Here is an 18761-nt window from a genome sequence, read left to right as displayed (position 1 = left end):
GACTTGTGCACAACCGCCTCCAAGGTAGAGAAGGTGGTGCCTCGGCGCAGCCGCCTATTGGCCAGAGAAAAAGGTCGCCGGGGAGCAAGAGCAGGAACAGTCGCCTGTGGGTAAGCGATGGAGAGGTCACCTGTGCGCAGCCGTCTGTAGGTAGCCAGATGAAGAGGTCGCCTGCACAGCCGCCTATATGCAAGAGGAGGATCACCCTCAGCGATGGAAGGGGCACACGTCGAACAGCTGGCCAGCCCACCTTATTTGCATGGAGGCGGCCAGTTCCAAAGTTCCCAAGGGGGGTGGGTAGGTAGACATGCACCCACCCCCACACACCTGATTAAGGGAGGGCTTTCCTCCCCACCATGGCCGGTGCCCATAATGGGTGCCCACCCTACCAAGGGCATCATGAGATATTGGGGAGGCTGCCCACTCATTAATGAGTGTGAACCTGCAACCTTATGAAAACAAAGGTTAGAAATAATGCCATAAAATAAACAAATGGAATACACTTACCACTTGTTCACACGCAACAAAACTCGTCAAAAGACAGAGCAAACTTCACAACTCACTGGCAGGCATCCCCGCTCAGTAAGTGGCACGTCAAACAAGCAAACACAAGAATACAAATCACGCGAAGACAGTTCCAGGCTTGCAAAACATGAATGCATGTGCAAACAGTATCATGGACATATCTCCCGTTCATGGAACAAGTACTAAACATTTCTGTCGGGCACAATGATGGCACGACAGAAAACATAAATCCCGGTCTTTCTATGGAGTGACAGTCCCATAGGTAAGACACAGATCCAGATCCAGGCACGAGCCTCCCTATGGAGTGACAGTCCCATAGGCAAGAAATGGCACAAACATTGGCTCTTCCATGGCGTGACAATCCCATGGATAGAACGCAGTCCAAGTCATACATGGGTGGCACCAGTCTAGCTCCCGTCCATACGACACCATCCTGCTAACACACGGGTGGCACAAGTCTGGCTCCCGTCCATGTTATGCAAAATACTGGCCCCTTCACATGAGACACCGGCCTGGCCTCAAGTGAGCGAGACACAAATCTGGAGATGGACCAAATGGTCGGCCAATCGGTGACATCCCCCCGGGTTCTAAAGAGTTGTCCTCAACTAAAAAGCCTCAAGATATGCCTGCAAGAGCTGTGGGTAGTCAACAAAATAATCCTCATTTACCCACTTTGCATCAATGGGCAAATAATTCTTGAACTTCACAAGGTATCTCCTGGAAAGCTTTCCTGCAGGTAGCTTTCTCTCCTTGTGAAAGACAATCTGTTCTGGCTAGAGGATCTCCTCAAGCTCATCAATCTCTGGTGGATCTTCTGTGAGACAGGCTCGTCAGGATCTGGCCCGATATACTTCCGCAAAAGACTCACATGAAATACATTGTGAATCTTCCAATGACTAGGTAAAGCAAGCCTGTATGACACTTCATTGATCTTTAGAATCACCTTGAAGGGTCCATAATAGCGAAGAGAAAGCTTAGGATATGATCCTTCTCGTCCTAGCCTCTTCCGAAGCCTAGCTTTCTCAAATTTCAGCAAAACCCAATCACCTTCTTTGACTTGCATGTCCCTTCTATGCTTGTCAGCAGCCATTTTATGCTTATTTTGTGACCTTGCAAGTCCGTACTTGTGCAAAGGCTACATCCAAGTCACGAACATATTTATCAACTGCAAAAATCTCATCCTTTGTACGAAGGATGGGTGGCAAAACCACTCTGCCATAAATAATCTCAAACGGGGCCTTTCCTATGGAGGCATGGATCGTATTGTTGTAGGCAAACTCAACAAGTGGAAGATACTTCTCCCATGCAGTCTTTTGATCTGCCACATAACACTTCAACAAACCCAACACGGCTGAATTTGCAGCTTCACTTTGGCCATCCGTTTGGGGATGATAAGCTGATGAAAACTCAAGTTTAGTGCCCATGTTATCAAATAAAGCCCTCCAGAAGAGGCTCGTAGTCCTAGGATCTCTATCCCCAACAATGGATTTAGGCATACCATGATGCTTGAAAATATTAGCAAGAAAAAGCTTCACCATATGATCAATTTTAATGGTTTTCTTGACGGGCAAGAAATGAGCTTGCTTGCTAAACCTGTCCACAATGGTCCAAATAGCATCATTCCCATGCTGGGTTCTAGGCAAGTCCATAATAAAATCCATAGTAATACTTTCCCATGGCTGTGAGGGAATAGGTAATGGCTGAAGCAAACCTGGAGGTTTTTGCCTGTCAAATTTCATTTTTTGGCAAGTAATGCATACACGTACATATGCCTCAATGTCTTTATGCATGCTTGGCCAAAAGAAATATCTCTCAATCATGCGTGTAGTAGGTATGATACCTCTATGACCAGCACACGGTGGAGCGTGACATTCCTCCATAACCTTTGGACGCATATCCTGCACTACACATAAGCAGTTATCCTTCATAAGATAACCCTCTTTGATTACATAAGGGGCATGTGAGTGACCAGCGATCAAATCAGTCCATATATGACCAAAATCAACATGCAAATGATACAAATTTCGCATAGCAGATAAGTCTCCATGAGAGGCCACTGAAACTGTAGCCACATATGGCCTCCTGGACAATGCATCTGCTACCAAATTCTTCTTTCCAAGCTTATGTCAATACATCCACATTCACATCATTATGTTCTATCTTTTCACGAACAAAAAAACCCAAGTACGCAAAAAGACTCTTCTTTATTGCTTTATTAATATGGATGTGTGATACAATAGGGATGGAATCTCCCTCTTTGCCAGCATGATCAACACTACCCTGCATATCAGGAACTGCATGCACATTAGGTTTAGACTGCTTGTCCTCTTGCATCTTGCTTACATTTGGGGCATTGCCGAAACATATGCTCTTTGCTTCCACATGCAAAACATTTCCCCTCTTTTGCATATTGCTCCCTTTGCTCAGGAGTCAAGCCAAACCTGTTCTTCTTGAGCACACTATCCATGGATGAGGTATTTTCAGCTTTACCTCCCTTCTGGACTTCCCTGAAGCTCTTTTTAGGTGGCTGTCCACCTTTTTCCAGATTTGGGACAGCCTTATCTCTGCCCTTTGAACCCCCTTGATCTTGCTTAATTTTGAGCACCAATTGCTCCGTAGCAAGAGCAGAGGCTATAAGCTGTTGCAAAGTGTGTTTCAGGTGCAATTCAATGCCCGAACGATAAGCTGGTTGCAATCCGGAACGAGACTTCCTCTTTCTTTCATCCTCAGTGATTTGCATAAAAGGAGTTACCTCAAGCAACACTTTCCAAAACTTATTAACATACTGTTGCACACTTTCATTATCTCTTTGCTCTCTGAAGACCGAAACGCCGTTTCGTGACCCTGTGTTTTTTTGCGGACCATAAATTTTTTCCCCTGCTCAAAACTTCTTCGCGTGCCGATTTCGCCCATTCTTCTCGAGATATATGCATCATATATATATTATATATTTATTTGTATAGCCGTTTCCCATTTCCCCGTTTGGAAGAGATCGAGCAATGAAACGGGTTTTTACGTGGTGCTTACATGTATTTCTCATGTGGTGGAACACAAAGAGATCATCTCCTAAATTTTAGGGAAAGTTGTTATTTTTAGCAATCTCCGATGGAATTTCCGTTCGCATCATTACCTCCAGAATTCGACAGATATCAAGTATTCTCAAAGCGCCATTGTGAAATAAGCTATCATCTAGCATATTTTTAGAGCTCAAGATTGTGGCGTTTTTTGCCTTTAGATTTGGGAAGTGTGGCAGATAAGAGGATAAAAGTGAGACAAGTGTCCTCACACTTGTCAATTCAGCTCTACACATGGCATTGTAGCATTTTCTTGCTTATTTGAATATAAGAGAGTTATCTCTTGGGCGAGTTTGAGCTTCAAGAAGGTTTTGGAGGCTGAAAACTCTGATTTTTCACCATTTCTCTTCATTTCTAAGCCCACTATAGCCAAATCCAGCTTGGGGAAGATGATTTTCACTACTCTACACCAGCTTGCACACCCCATATGGCTGTTTTTCAACAAAACAGTCCTAAAGCTCACTAAAATTTCTGGTTGTATGCAATATACAGGCTGTTCTACAGGTTAAGGCACTCATGGATGAGCCACATGTGCTGGTCTTTAGGTTTATGAGCTCATGAATGAGCCACATGGGCTGTCTCCCAAGTTTATGCGCGTATGGAAGAGCCATGTGGACTGTTATACATGTTTGTTTGCCCATGGAAGGACATGTTGGATAGCCATATTGCATGAAGGACAGGTTTATGGTTGTATATGGATATTCCGGCATCTCCCATGGGGAGAGTAAGGCCCTCAAAGCTTGTACATGTTATATTTCTCCTTGAATAATGAAATACTCCAAGGGGGGGGTCGGCCCATTCCAGCCTCTATGCAGTGTTATATGTGCGACTTCTATTTTCAGCTTTGTCAATTGTTTAATGGCTGTGATTAAATGCCGAAATGTTTAATAGTGCCCATGGTCAAGCGATGCACACCCACTCCCACGCTTCCCAGGCGAGTTACAGCCACACCATGGCCAAGGCTTACGGAGCAGTACTAGAGGCCAAGATTGGCACCTTGCCAGAGAGAGAAAGGCAGATGGTCACAAGTTAAGCTAGGTCCAGGAAGAATAATTTGACATTGGACCACATCTTCACTGTCAAAGCCATTATTGAGGAGGAGAGGGAATGCATTATGCATACAGCAAGCCTATTGCTGCTTTGTGGACTTTTGAAAGACCTTCAAATCAATCAAGAGCTCACAACTCATGAACCGCTTACAGGAAAGCAGAGATGATGTGGAGTGTGATCACATTATACAAGTCAGTGATGGACCAGGTCCGGGAACCTGGAGGCCTTTCAGGTGAGATCAGTAGCACCATCGGGGTCAAACAGGGCTGCCCACTCTCTCCGACACGATTTGGGTTGTGCATTGATGAGATCTCACATTTCATTGATAGGTTCGGAGGCATAGGTTCATGATTGACACAGACAATGGTACCTGTTCTCTTATATGCTGAAAACCTAGTCCTCATCTCAGATTCAGTCATGGGATTGCAAAGACATTTGGGTGGTTTACAGATGAGAGGGACCTCACTATTAATCTTGGTAAAACCAAGACCATGCTCTTTAATACCTCGTATCATGTCCCATCCATGCAGCCCTTCAAATTGAGAGGGATGAGATTGAGCTCATCTACCTCAGGGTTACTTTAAATGGCCCATTTTTCACCATGTATCCATCCGCCTATGCTCATCCAGCGACAGGATATGCTGCCCTAGCCAGCTTGGGGGGAGAGAGTGCCTCCATGCTCACTTTCAGGAGCCCAGTACCAAGTGTTGGCTCTTTGACACTTTGGTACGACCTGTTGTGATGTATGGTGCTCCGATTCAGGAGCAGACAACCGGAGGAGGATTGAGAGATTGCACGTCATGATGCTCTCACGCAATAATGACAAGTAAGCCTTGTTGAGTGCCACGTGAGATTGTCTTGACAGTGTTTGGGGAAGCACCCTTGGTACTAGAAGCCATGTTTCAGGTTATCACATACATATATCACATCTACACTCTTTTGACACAGATTGCCTCCCAGGACTGCTACTTGAGTCCTCCAGACGGCTTGAATATGAGGGGCAGAGTTGGACCGTCCCCCCGCAACCCCCCCCCTCCGAGTACAGCTTGGACGGCCAACTCATCACGCCATGTCACGTTCACATGTGACAGTGTGTAAGCATGGCCTATTAAGGCTTGTGTCTCACTGGACCGTTTGGCAGCCCCTTGACCAATCAGAAGGACAAAATAGCGAGACCCTTAAGAACTTTCTATAAGAAGGGGACAGCCCACACCAGTACTCTACACATATGCGTCTTTTGCGCCTTCAACACTCGTTCCACAGTGAAATCATGATTTGATGTTTCAGACTCTTGCATGTCACTCTCAGCCCTGTAACTCTAGGTCATAGTTGTCAAAACTTGTGTTGGCAAGGCCCGAACCCCATTCTCACATTTTCGCCTAGGAGAAGCCATTGCCAACCCCGTCAAGATGTTTGCATCCCAACTTGTCAACCAACCTATTCCAACCCCATTGACAGCAACGTTGGAAGCATTGGTTGGCAAGTTGGGATAGGCATTATTAAAAGCTTCTATTTGTGAAAATAATATCCTACCTAGTTGTCAATGGAAAGGTCATGAGCATCGCGGTGGCAAGTCCCGCTATGTCATTGCCATTGTGGTGCACCTTCAAACACTTTCAAATAACTTTTTCTCGTGTTGTGATCTTGCACAAAATCCTAATTGTTCATGTAGGCCTGTTCTATCGAATACAACTGAACCCTATGATGTGGCATGATGACATGGCGTTAGGATCTGTTCTTGTTTTCATTTTTGCCATTTTCAAAACGTTTTGGGGGTTGCCATTTCAATTCTATTTGGACGTTTTAACAACTATGCTTTAGGCTCCATTTTAGGAGGACAAAAGTGTAACTTGGACTTGAAACTATCCTAAAGACTTCCCCCCCCCCCCCCCCCCCCCCCCCCGAGAAAAGATCCTTTCATTAGTTATATAAAAACGCCCGTAGGGCTACAAAAGATCTCTCCTGCTCCTAAGAGAGATAGAGCAGCGAATACATCATGGCAACCCGGGAGACTCTCCCTAGGTGCTGCAAAATACAAGCATCAGTACAAAGAACTGAGCGGCTAAATCATACAATAGGGGGGGGGGGGAAGAGCCAAACAGGTGGCCTGTAGTGCCAACGGGGGGATCCCGTGTGCAAGGTGTAGAAAGGGCCATAGCGCCAAGTGGTGTGAAAGGCCTGGCGCCGTAAGATCGCCTCATCCGAGTCTCCCCGGATGCGGTCGTACTGTCCTCGCAGGGTGTGGATCAACTCCTGCCAAATCCCCCGTACAGTCTCTGCTGGTGGCTCTAATCTCCCCTCAAAGGCCGTAAAGCACCGGGCCCTCCAGGTGAACCAGATGGTGAGGCTGCTGAGGAGCTCCCATCGTAAATCCCTCTCCTGTGTCCAGCTGGCGGACGAGAAATCCGGTGCCGGAACCAGGCGAGGCTGGCCCCTAATAAATCTGATGGCCTGACTGCCCTGCTCCATCTCATAGTCCATAGCAGGCCCTGACGAAGTCGACCAAGCAGCGGCACCCCACGTAAACATACCCTCTGGAGAGAGGGGGGCCAGAATACGCAGCATCCGCAGCCAAATCTGCTGTGCCTGAGGGCACTCCCAAAGGCAGTGTCTCTGTGTCTCCATAGGGTGGCCGCATCGAACGCAGGCCGCCGGAAGACCGCTGTAAACAAGCCAAGTGCCAACTGCTGAGCCCCTGTGGGCGACCAGCCACTGAAAAGCCGAGGTCCTGCGGGCCTGCCGACTAGCCCAGAGCCGAGCCCAGAAATCCTCCAGGAACTCCTGTGAGAGTCCCTGTAGTCGCCAATGCCCCGCGGCCGCTGGAGAAACCGTCCTCCTCCCGTCAAAATGTGTCGTCCCAGTCGAACAGTATACTGGAAAAAGGTGATCTCTGTGGCCTCAAGGGATGCATAAGGATCATGCCACTCGTACTCCCCGGGGTCCCACTGTAGCCGGGCCAAGGGGCGCGCTGCATATGCCCATATGCGCCAATCCGGGAGCACATCAGCAGGGTCGGGGTCAATATGCCACTTCCGAGAAGCGGCGGCCACTACCCGAAACCTCTGAAAGGTGCACTCTGCAACCAAAGGCGACTCCACCTCCACTCTCTGGAGTCTGCCCTCATCCTGAATCTCATAGTAGAGGCATCTACCATCCTCAGTGCTAGCTCTGACAGCAATCAGGATCTCCAACTGTGTAAAGGCTCCCATCCACCGTGGGGCCACTGGCTCGAGAGGCGTGAACCACTCCTCTGTGAGTGCCTCCTGTATATCATCCCTCATAATCAACCCCCCTCTGAAGTGACTCAGCCTCTCCACCTGGATCTCCTCTGGTAGACTGCAGAAAGCCTGCCAGTCTCCAAAACTGCGAGCTGGGCCTGCCGCTAAAGGTCCCTAGGCTAGACGAGGCCGAGAACCAAGCATATGACCCTGCTCCGTGCGAACCGCTGGGCTCCAGATGAGCGGCTGCCTGGCCTGCTCCTCAACACAGGAAGGAGGCCGCTGAGAGAGCCCCGGTCTCAGCAGCTCCCAAGCTCTCAGGATACTCAAAGCAAATCTGTCCTCCCATCCTCTACGGAGGCCTGTCCTCCTCATCTCTATGAAGATCCAGCGAATCTCTGGTGCCCAAGTACCCCCTGCTGGGGGCGCCCGAGCCTGCAGTCGTTGCAAGAGGAGCTCTTTCCAAGGCTCAGCGCCTGGAAGCAACCCTCGAACAATAAGCTTCCCCCATAAGGCTCTACTCTGATCGACTGGATCTATAATGCCCAAACCGCCCTGAGCCAGCGGAAGTGTAATAACTGCCCATGCAACCTTTGCCCGAGTTGGCTGACCGTCCCTCCCAGACCACAGAAAGTTCCTGATCAGCCTCTGTACCTGGCTGATGCAAGAGCTCGAGAAAATCCAGCAAGACGTAATGTACCACATGGTCGCTAATAGCACCTGATTAGCCACCACCACCCTCCCAGCCAAGGATAGTCGAGCTGTACTCCAATACAATAGCTTCTTCCGAATGCTCAAAAGAAGCGGGGCAATCTGCTGCTCAGGTAACAAATCCAGGCCAATCTGGCATCCCAAATACCGCACTGCTGTGCCTAGAGGAATCCATCTAAAACCGGGGTCCGGGCTCCATGCCGGAGTGGGAGCACTACTGATCCAAAAGGCCACTGTCTTGCGCCAATTGATCAATGCTCCCGAAGCTGCACTAAAAACCTGGAGCGACTGCTCAGCCCGAATAAGATTGGCCTCATGGCCATGCAAAAATAAGCCCGTGTCGTCTGCAAACTCAGCATCAAGCAGGTCCTCCCCCCGAACTGGGAGCTGCAGACCTCTCAAACCAACCTCTTCTGCCGTCAAATACATACTCATAGCCTCCGCAAAGAAGAGAAAAAGGAAAGGAGCGAGAGGACACCCCCGACGGACTGATCTGGTCAGCTCAAAACTCGGCCCCCGTCCTCCTGCAATCAGCACCTGGCTGCGAGCTGTGGAATACAGAGCTGCCACCCCTCTGATCCATCCTGGCTCAAAGCCCAGGCGAAGCATAGTGCCCTCTAAGAAACCCCAATCAACTCTATCGTATGCCTTCTCAAAATCGAGAAGCATCACGACCAAGTCCTCGCCAAGAAATCTAGCTCGGGCCGTCGCCTCCCAGAAAGTAAAGATGTTGTCAAGGATACTGCGCTCCTTGACAAATCCTATCTGAGTAGCATGAATCAACTCCCCCAGGAAGGGCTGGATCCTCAAAATCAAGGCCTTTGCCAAGACCTTGTAGACAGTATTGAGGATCGTAATAGGCCTCCAATGCCGAATGTCATCTGATACTCCCTCCCCCTTGGGGATAAGATAGATCAAGCCCTCTGAAAAGCTCTGCGGCATCACCCCAGTGTCCAAAACATGCTGAAAGCCCCTGCGGAGGCCTGGCCCCAAAAGGTCCCAATAGCGCATAAAAAAGGCCGGCGTCAGTCCATCCTCCCCTGGGCAACTATGTCGCGGCAGGACCCTCAAGGCCTCGGCAAGCTCAATCTCTGACAGAGGCGCACCTAGAACTGTACGCATATGGTCTGTGACCCTCCTCTGCACATGGGCCCACACAGTCTGTCTGCAAACATCCCGATCCTCAGTGGCTGGCTCCGCTGAAAGCAGGTCACTATAAAATGCAGTAGCAATGGCTCTGATCTCCCCGAGCTCAGTAGCTACCGATCCATCCGGTCTACCAAGCTGGCGGACTCCTGCTCGCGCATGACGGGGTCCAGTGATCTCAAAAAACTCTCCAGTCACTCTATCACCAAGCTGCGTCCACTGAGAGGCCTGCCGACGATAGTAAAACTCATGTCTCTGCTCCTCTACCTCTCTAACCTCCTGGCGTGCCTGGCTCAGCTCGGACACCACCCACTCACATGCAGGCTGCTGCTCCTGAAGGCGCTATAGCGAAGCAAGGCTGCGTCTCAGCCGTTGCTCCCGCTCGCGAATCTCTCCCAGTCGTGTCAAAGCTGCAGCGTGTAGAAAAGAGCTAAGATCAATGAGTCCCTGGGCACACTGGCCCGCTGCATCCTGGTCAGAGCACTGACTATCATACCAGATCCTCTCAATGTCCTCAGCGAGACTGGGATCTGTAAGTACCCTCTCTGGGATCCTCAACTGCAAGCTGGGCTCCCGGGTCCCCTCCTCCAATGTCAATATAACTGGCGCATGATCTGAAAATGAGGTGCCAGCGAGAATGCCGACGGAGCCCCTCGCTCCCATAACCAGTCGCCCACATAAAAGCGATCAATCCGTGATAGATTAGTCCCCCCCTGCCGGCGATCCGACCGAGAGAAACTAAGACTGTCCTGAGACCGGGAGAAAGCCCCATGCTGCCATGCATCAGTGATCCTCAGTGACATGCAAAACCGGTCCCAAGCTGCAAGCTCCGTGCCGTGCACTGTAACATGACTGCCTCCCACCCTATCTACCGGGTCCTCAAGCATGTTGAAGTCTCCCCCAACACACCAATGTGCGGCCTCTGGCAATGCATCTGTAACCTGAGTCCAGAACTCTGCTCTGGCACTAGCATGATTGGGCGCATAGATGTTGAGCACACCCAATAGCTCATCATGCATCCTCAGAATGACATACTGTGCTCTACCAGGCACAATGATCCCTCGATCCACAATGGCCTGCCGCCATACATCTGCAATAACCATGCATACTCCTCCCTGTCCACCCAAAGAACCAAACCCTGCAGACCAAAAAGTGTCCCATCTACCAGGCATCACCGAACCATATCTCCGGATCCTGCTCTCACCCAAGTGGTGCTCCTGCATCATCAAAATGTCAATGCTGCCACCAACCAGGCATCTCTGAAGCTCCTGCCTGAAGCAACCTCGATAGCGTATAAAGTGTGCTCCGCCAAGGCCCTGTACATTCTATGAGATGATCCTCATGGATGCCCTGCTGAGGTGGATGCTGTCTCAGCCGTACGGCGGGCCTTCGCAAGCGGCTTGGATGGAGAGTAGTCCCCATCCGAACGGCTGCGAATCTGCCCACCTGGTGTACTGCAAGAATCCCGGATCAGGCGCCAGTGGCTGTGGCCCATGGCGACTGCCTCCTGCTCTGACAGAGCAACCTCGTGTATACTCACATATCCAGGGTCGCGTGCCAAGTCTGCCACTATGCACACGACCAAATGCCGAATCCCTGAGGTATCCACACTCCCGGGATCCAAGAAAAAATGAGCCAACTCCCAAAGTCGGCCTATCACATCTGTCACCTCCAGATCGCTCATGTGATGAGAAAACTCAACTGCCTGAGTCTTCAAAGTGCTGAGAGCGAGCTCTAGAGTCCACTCCCGGTCACAAGGTCCACATAGAGGGAACGAGAAGGCCACTGTTGAGTCTAGTGTCTCCTCCCCGCGGGCCGGAGGTATCACTACATGAACTCGAATGGGTGCTGGCTCATGGGGGCCCTCTGCTCCAAAAAGCCGTGTGAAGGTATAATCAAAGGCCTCCGAGCGCTGTCTAATGCCAAGGCGACTCAGCCGACTATACGGATAGATGAAATCCGTGAGGCCCTAATCGGCATAGGTCTCCTCTGTGATACTCGAGCGAGGTCAGTGCTCAGCGCTCTCCGGACTGCAGGTGATCGCCAGGGAACTGCCAGGGCCTCCCGGGAAGGTGAGGCGGGCGGAGGGGGAGGAGGGGGAGGCGAGGGAGGTGGAGAGGGAGCCGCTGCCGAAACCGGAGCAAGGGCGGAAGGAGGCGATGGTGGAAGCGAGGCGGTGGGAGGGGACGAGGGTGGGGGGGGTGAAGGAGGGGGAGCTGGCATCTCCCAGTCCTCAGTCGCTGCAGGGGTCTCCTCCTGAAGGGGAGCAAAGCTGTTCCTCACGGGAACCCAGTGAGGCTGAGACTGTGGCTGCTGCTGCAGCGGTCTCTGGGCGTGCTGCTGTGGCTGTCTCCCTCGGCGGCGCCCCTGTCCAGGCTGCCACTCCAAGGTCTCTGTGGCCTGAGCAGGTGTCCCGCAGGCAGCCTGCCGAGCCGAATCTGTGGGCGGGCCATCAGTAGCCTGCTGCTGTGGTGAGGGTCGAGGTCTCCTGCGAGGGCAGGCCTTGGCCAGATGACAAACCTGCTTGCAAATGAAGCACTGGTTCGGGAGCCCCGAGAACTCCACTCTCTGATCTATCCACCCCCCCCCCCCCCCCCCTATCCTAGGTAGCTGAATGACCTTAGGAAGGGAGGAGATGTCAGACACCAACACTCTGACCGAGGGTAGCCCAGCTGCTCTGGCCACCACTGAAGCTGCTGAGGGGCCCGTCTCTAGTACCAAGCCCACCAAAGCTCCGAGCCTGGAGAGGAGCGAAAGATACTCCCGGCGGAGACCAGGGAAACAAACTGTAACATGGAAGAGGCGCTCTCCCTGCTCCGCCGCTGCTGGGTCAAATCCATGCTGCCAAGGTCTGAAGAAAGCCCGAGCACCCCTGATGTCAAGGGGACTCATGGCAAGGACCTTGGCAACGCTTTGGGCGGCCTCGAACTCGATCTGATAATGTCCCCGGCCCAGAAGCTGTACATCCAGGATCTTGCCCACATCTGCAAGAAGGCGGGCCTGAAGAAGATCCCTGATCTCCCCTCTGCTGGGGCGAGTGCCGACTATACGGCAGATGGTGGAATGAGCCTAGAGGCGTTCCACCTCTGCGGTGAGGCTTGCTTCCTCTTCCAGCGAAAGAGAAAGCCTGATGGGGGTGACCTCGGGGGCGGGCGAGGGGGGCTGCGGATGAGTCCCTCTGAGGCGGGGCGGGAGGAGCCTCCATCAGAGTCTGAAGCTGCGGCGAAGGCGAGGCGACGGCGGGAACCTGCTGAAACCGAACTGCACACAGAGAGGCGGGATACGGAGCGAAAAAGAAAAACAAACCCCAAGGGGGGGCGGAAGCAAGGAGGAGGGGGGGGTGGGAGAAGGCGAAGGAGAAAAAAGAAAAAAAAAACCCAGAAAAGGGGAAGGCGGGGGCTGCGCGCAAGAGGGAAGGGGAGGAAGCGAGCAGGCGGCAGGGGGGGGATGAGGCGCAGCAGAGAGGAGGGGGGGCGCGAAGATAAGGGGGAGGCGCGAGGAGAGGAAGCGAGGCGGAACAGGAAAAAAAGGGGGGGGCGCAACAACGGAAGCAGGCGGGAGGGGGCTAGAAAACCCAGGCGGCGGGCAATGCAGGCGGAGGGGAGGAAAGAGCGATGGGCAGGCGGGGGCGCGAGCAGGTAGGGGGGGGGGGGGGGGGGCGACAGGCGCTAGGCAGAACGACGAGCAGGGAGAGGGGAGGCGGGAGCTTCAGCGAGCATTCTCTATCCTAAAGACTTTAACGCGTGTATTACATGATACATTGAACACTATCCATGTAATAACTCTTCTTCTTAAAGGGATAGAATCATGTGTGATAGCTCATGGTTGATAAACTTCTTACCAGCACTTGCACACCACAGTTGCCATAAAAGAAAAATTGATCTCTCGATGCGTTAAAGGGGTGATATGGTAAACTACTACCTGCATTTCTTGGATCTTGATCAAGCTTCAGCCTCAAGATAAGCATGTACTCCATTTAGAATTTGGTGAAAGGTCAAATAATCAGTTGTTTTTTGCAATAAGTGTTACACATAGTCCAAAAAGGACCCAGCAAGTTTCTGAATAGAAAAAAACACACCACTTCTCTCGCTCCCTACTTGGAACTCAAGAGGACTCTGCAATTGCTGTGGAAAAGTAAGGGTACAAACCTTGACAATATCCAATATCAGGATCTAACCAAGAATATACAGCCAAAATGTCCCAAAGCTTTGCAAGATTGGAAGGCTTTTCATAGAATTCGAGCGTTCGATCAGTGCGAACAACATCTAATCCTGGGTTAAAAAACAAGACAAAAACTGTGTTAAGAAAGACTCTATTGTCGCTTGTTCAACAGAGTATTAAAACTTGTGAGAAGAAAGAATGAGATTGGAAAAACCGAGCAAGCAAAAAAGATACCCAAGATAATACACCTTAGGCAACACGTGAGAGGCCAATGAGGTGATAGCTCAAGTAGTAAAGGTGAGAGGCCAATGAGTGATAGCTCGAGCAGTAAAGGTGCTTGACTAGGACCAGCAGGTCTTGGGTTCAAAACCCCACAAGGTGCTTCTTCAACGGCATCGCATACGCCAGATAAAAAAGCACCTACGGGCGGTGAAAACAACAACTCTGGGAGGATCTTGGGCCTAAAGGCTAGTTGGAAAAAAAAAACATGTGAGAGAGGCACATCAAGGCTGATGAAGGCCTCAAACAAGAACTTGCACGAATGTGATTTCGTTTTCAAAGATTCCAAAAAGAACCTAGGTAATGGGACATACACCTCACATTTGAGCAAGCTCGCAAACACGCCTTCGACTTCAGCATAGGACTACAAAGGGCTTAAAACTAGAAACCAAGTTACAAATCTTACCACAACAATAATATGTAGGGACCCAAGAAGTTGAATATTCCTTTCACTCACATGCTTTCAATGCTGAAATATCATTTAGGTTGAAGGCATTCATGCAGGTTAAAGCTATATCAATTGGTAAATTTGTTCCCTTCTAAAGCATGATACAAGCCTTATTAATACCTCTACACCCTCCTTGAATGTAGTTATAGTGAACTTCTATTCATCTTTTTTCTCTCCCCAGAAAAGACCCTTCCATCAATTACCAAAAATGCAGCCGAATCAGCTAAGTACATTACCCAGTCTCAATCTTGGGAGATGAGACTGGGTCATGTACTTAGCCGATTCGGAAGATCTTGGACCAGTACGAGCCACTCAAGAGGGATGGAGTCGTCGATGTCGAGCGTGAGTCTGTCTCTGCCTCAGACCCCAGCTAGGCCCCTCTCTCAAACAACGTTTAACTCTGAAAAACACTATCAAAGATCGCATTTTGGCATTGCAAGTTGCTCACTAAGATCTTTGTGCTACTGAAATAAGTTGGCAAGTGGGCATATGGAAAAACAATCTTTATTGATTTGTAAAATTATCATAGATAGGGTTTATGAATTTTTCTTTCATTCACTTACCTTTCTTAAATGTCTTAAGATCGAAAACATTAGGTGGTAGCATCTACATTTGGTAAGGATGCATGTACTAATCAAAAAACCTGACTAAGAGTTGAAGAGATAAGATACCTTTTCAAGGTGTGATGGTCCTAACTTTGTTTTGAAGCTGGAATTGGCAGTCCTTTGCTAAAAGGAAACCTCTATATTATGACATGTAGTGTGGGTGGGTAAGGGTCTAAAAGCTAGATGCTAGCGTAAGGGGAAAGTTCCATTGAAGTTGCATTCTATTTAAGGTTATGCATGGAAGCCCATCTCCAATATAAGCTCTATTTTGAGAGATAATGCAAGTACCTATATGTTGTTACTTCAACATTGAAGCTGTATAATGTGTTCAAAACAGTTCTTAGTAACATAGGATAGAGAAGGCAATCTTTTTTTTTTTTGACTAAAATAAGCCTGATTATACTACCACAAAATCTCATACAAACACATTCTTCTGGCAGGAGCCATCTGAACGTGCGCCACCCTCCAAGACACTCGGCCGGTCTCCCGTCAATGCGCCCCATGAGACGTGAGGATGGGAGCCAAGCATGTGGCCACAGGGAAGCGTAATCAAGAGGTTCCAAATGAGCGACTGTCGAATTCTCTCCTCGTCTAGGACAGGGGGAAACTGGTGAAGAGCAAAACGAATGTGGTCCCAGGCTAAGAAGAGACTGGCTGCGAATCGGTCCTCCAAGGCTGGGCTAAGGCTGTGGGTCCTCATCTCTATGAAGATCCATCGCGGGTTCGGGGACCACAGACCCCAAGAACTCTAGTGCGGACAGAGATGCGGTGAGAAAGTCCTTCCAGGGCCCACTACTTGGGAGGAGTCCTCTAACGATCAACTTGCCCAGGAGAGCTCTCCTCAACATAGAAGGATCAATAATGCCAAGATCGCCTCTGTGGCAAGGCTGAATAATGACTCTCCATGCCACCTTGGCTCGTGCCAGCCAACCTGCCATCACTGCCTGCCCAAAGATAATTGCGAGTCAACTGTTGTACTTCTATTCGTCTTCGTAAGTGAATAAGTTCCTTATTCCCCTTTCTTTGTATTTATCATAGATTCCTTGAGAAAACCTTTAAAACTTAAGACACCAGATAGGTGTTAGATTTAGTGCACTAGATGTGATGGACATCTTAATGTTGTGAGCTGCCTTGGGAGACAATGCAGAGATGGTTCGTGGTCGTTTGTATGCTTGATTAGGTGGGGTTTGGTCCTAGTACATTGGCTTAGCTTGGGCACATGGGCTCTAGCTTGTATATGTGTGTGGAACTAGTTTTGGGAGCCATGGATTGGCTAGTGGGTGGGCTAGTGTGGGCATGGACGTAATTTGGTTCAGTAGGCACCTGTCTTGGCTCAGCGCAGGCGGACAGAGAGAAGATCATTGTAACCGCTAGTTTGTCATCAATATATTTTTGGTGTTGATGTTGTTGCAATCACTCCATTGTCATCTATTCTAGCATGATAGCCATAAGCCACCACCATGGAGTGCGGCTCTCTACTACGCACAAATTGAACGCCCAGGTTGATCATAAATTGCAGAGGTTGAACACCGTGCTGTGTAGAGAGTCAGTAGTGGCTGGGATGAGGTGCGCAAAAGACTGCAAGAAGACAAGTGCAAGGTGGGCTTGCAAGCCTTGGAAAGCCTAAGGTTGCCCCTTTCACATTCATGGTAGACTTCACATTGGACCAACAACCAATGTCCCATGGATGGGCAGGCCTTAGGGGTTGTTCACACGTCTTCTTCTGGAGTTGAAGGTGTGGGTGCTTCTTCACCATGCGGACAGTTGGCTGAGATGCCATGGTAGGCAAACAAGTATTATGCTTGGAGGCGATTCAAGTGGAGTATCGTCAGGAAAGTGGATGCAGGAAAGTGGATGTTGCGTTTCGGTAGCTCTTTGGTGCTCGTTGGATGTTGTTGAGCAACTAGGCAAGGCATACTTCTTGTTGGTGTGAGGACACGTGGGAAGCGGGATGGCTTGAGACGTGCCAAAGCAGAGGTGGTGGCGCTTGGTGATGTAGCTATAGTGGTGTGTAGATGATTTTGAGTGGGATCATTTAGCTTTTGGGATCATGGCAGAGGAATAGGGTACAGACTTCATGATGTGGGAGAGTACAAGTTTCATGTGCATGGATCCAGGTTGCTCATGTTCTGCTTGAACAGAGGGAGAAGTGCCTCCCGAGGTTCGGCATGTCGGATACTGGTGGTCCAAGAGTCAGTTGGACATTGTCATTGACATGTGTTGAGATCGAGAGGGGGACTATGAGTCCTTGGTACAAATCTAGACAGATTTCATAGGGTCCTGATATGTATTTTCTTCACTGGCAAGGTGGAAATGCATGCCCATGGCTGGGAAGATGGGAGGTGGTGACATCTCTGGAGCGACTAGCGGGGGATGACCTCATGTTGCTATGCGGTTGCACATGGATTGGTCACCGGTGGCTTCCAAGACTTATCAAAACAGGTTTGTCCTCGGTGGAAGTCCACGTGGCAATGGTATTCAAAGGACAAGCATTATTCATCAATGACCTGGGTAGTTGGTCGGATGCAAATAGCTGGAAGTTAAAAGTTAGCACAGAGACGATGTGTGACACTTCTGGAGCATGTTATTGCTCACATGGTTTTGTCCCTTCCACTACAAGTTCCGAAGTATATTTGATCAAGAGTTCTAGTGGCCTCTAAGAGCAGGTGTTGATCAAGGTACCAGAAGATTGTACTAGACGAGGACATGGAGTTCTACTCATTTGGAGGTTTGGAGCAGATTTATATGGATGCAAGCTTTCTCTAATTGCTGAGGAGATTACAAGGAGCCTCGGCATCCTCATATTGAAATCGACTTCACAACCATGAAAATGAGAGGGAGTGTTAGATTTAGTGTGCTTAATGTGATGGACGTCTTCATGTTCTGAGCTCCCTCACTAGTGAAGGAGCGGGAGTGACCTGGAACCTCAAGGTTTGCTTCCATAAGAAGCGGTCAAACCATGTCAGACGCTACAATGTTTCAAACATTTTGGTGTCAATGATGAGCTGGATCTATCCCAAGTAGTCCCATGACCGTCAAAACAACCCAACAACCACAGTTAGGATAAATGGGACATGTTTGTTTTGCCATACCACTAGGAACAAGTGTTCCATATAATTCACCCAACAGCAACCGCACACAGCCATAGTCACAAGAAACGTTTCGAGGCTTTTTTCGTTTCGAGGTTTTTGGGGTTTTGTTTTGAAAGGTATCATCCCTCGGCTAAGAAACCACGAGGTTTCGAAAAATCAATAATTTCATAGAGTATAAATACTTAAAGAACTTATAGTAGCCATCTAAAAACATAGTGTAATGATGAAAAAATGGTCTCTTCTCACACATCTCGAGAAACCATCCTTATTTTGGTGAGGCATTTTCGAGGTTTTTAAAAATCGTTTTGAAGTTTCAAGGTTTCGAGGTTTCGAAAGCTAGAAACAGGTTTTTTTGTTACTATACACACAGCGTACAAAGCCAGAGACCCACTCTGCATAGGAGCCCACTATACAAACATGCCTTTACCATAGAACCAAGTTTGAGCTCTTCT

General features: G+C 49.4%; 1 protein-coding gene across 2 annotated transcripts in view; it reads right to left on the bottom strand.

Annotated features, from left to right (window-relative positions):
• Window positions 1-18761, bottom strand: part of LOC147637388 (rab GTPase-activating protein 22-like) — a 186267-nt gene that overhangs the window by 118093 nt on the left and 49413 nt on the right. For both annotated transcript variants that reach the window (XR_015266031.1, XM_086799189.1), the window contains exon 5: window positions 13873-13995. Coding sequence is in view for 1 of the 2 variants with exons in the window: in XM_086799189.1 (XP_086655315.1) it covers window positions 13873-13995 (123 nt within the window). In the remaining variant the exon portion in view is untranslated. The remainder of the gene's footprint in view (window positions 1-13872; window positions 13996-18761) is intronic.

The sequence above is a fragment of the Cibotium barometz genome, chromosome 6, assembly GCF_041138505.1.
Source record: "Cibotium barometz isolate CiBa-2024 chromosome 6, ASM4113850v1, whole genome shotgun sequence".
Lineage (NCBI taxonomy): Eukaryota > Viridiplantae > Streptophyta > Polypodiopsida > Cyatheales > Cibotiaceae > Cibotium > Cibotium barometz.
Note: the sequence above shows the minus strand (reverse complement) of the source record. Positions and strands in the feature narration are given on the sequence as shown.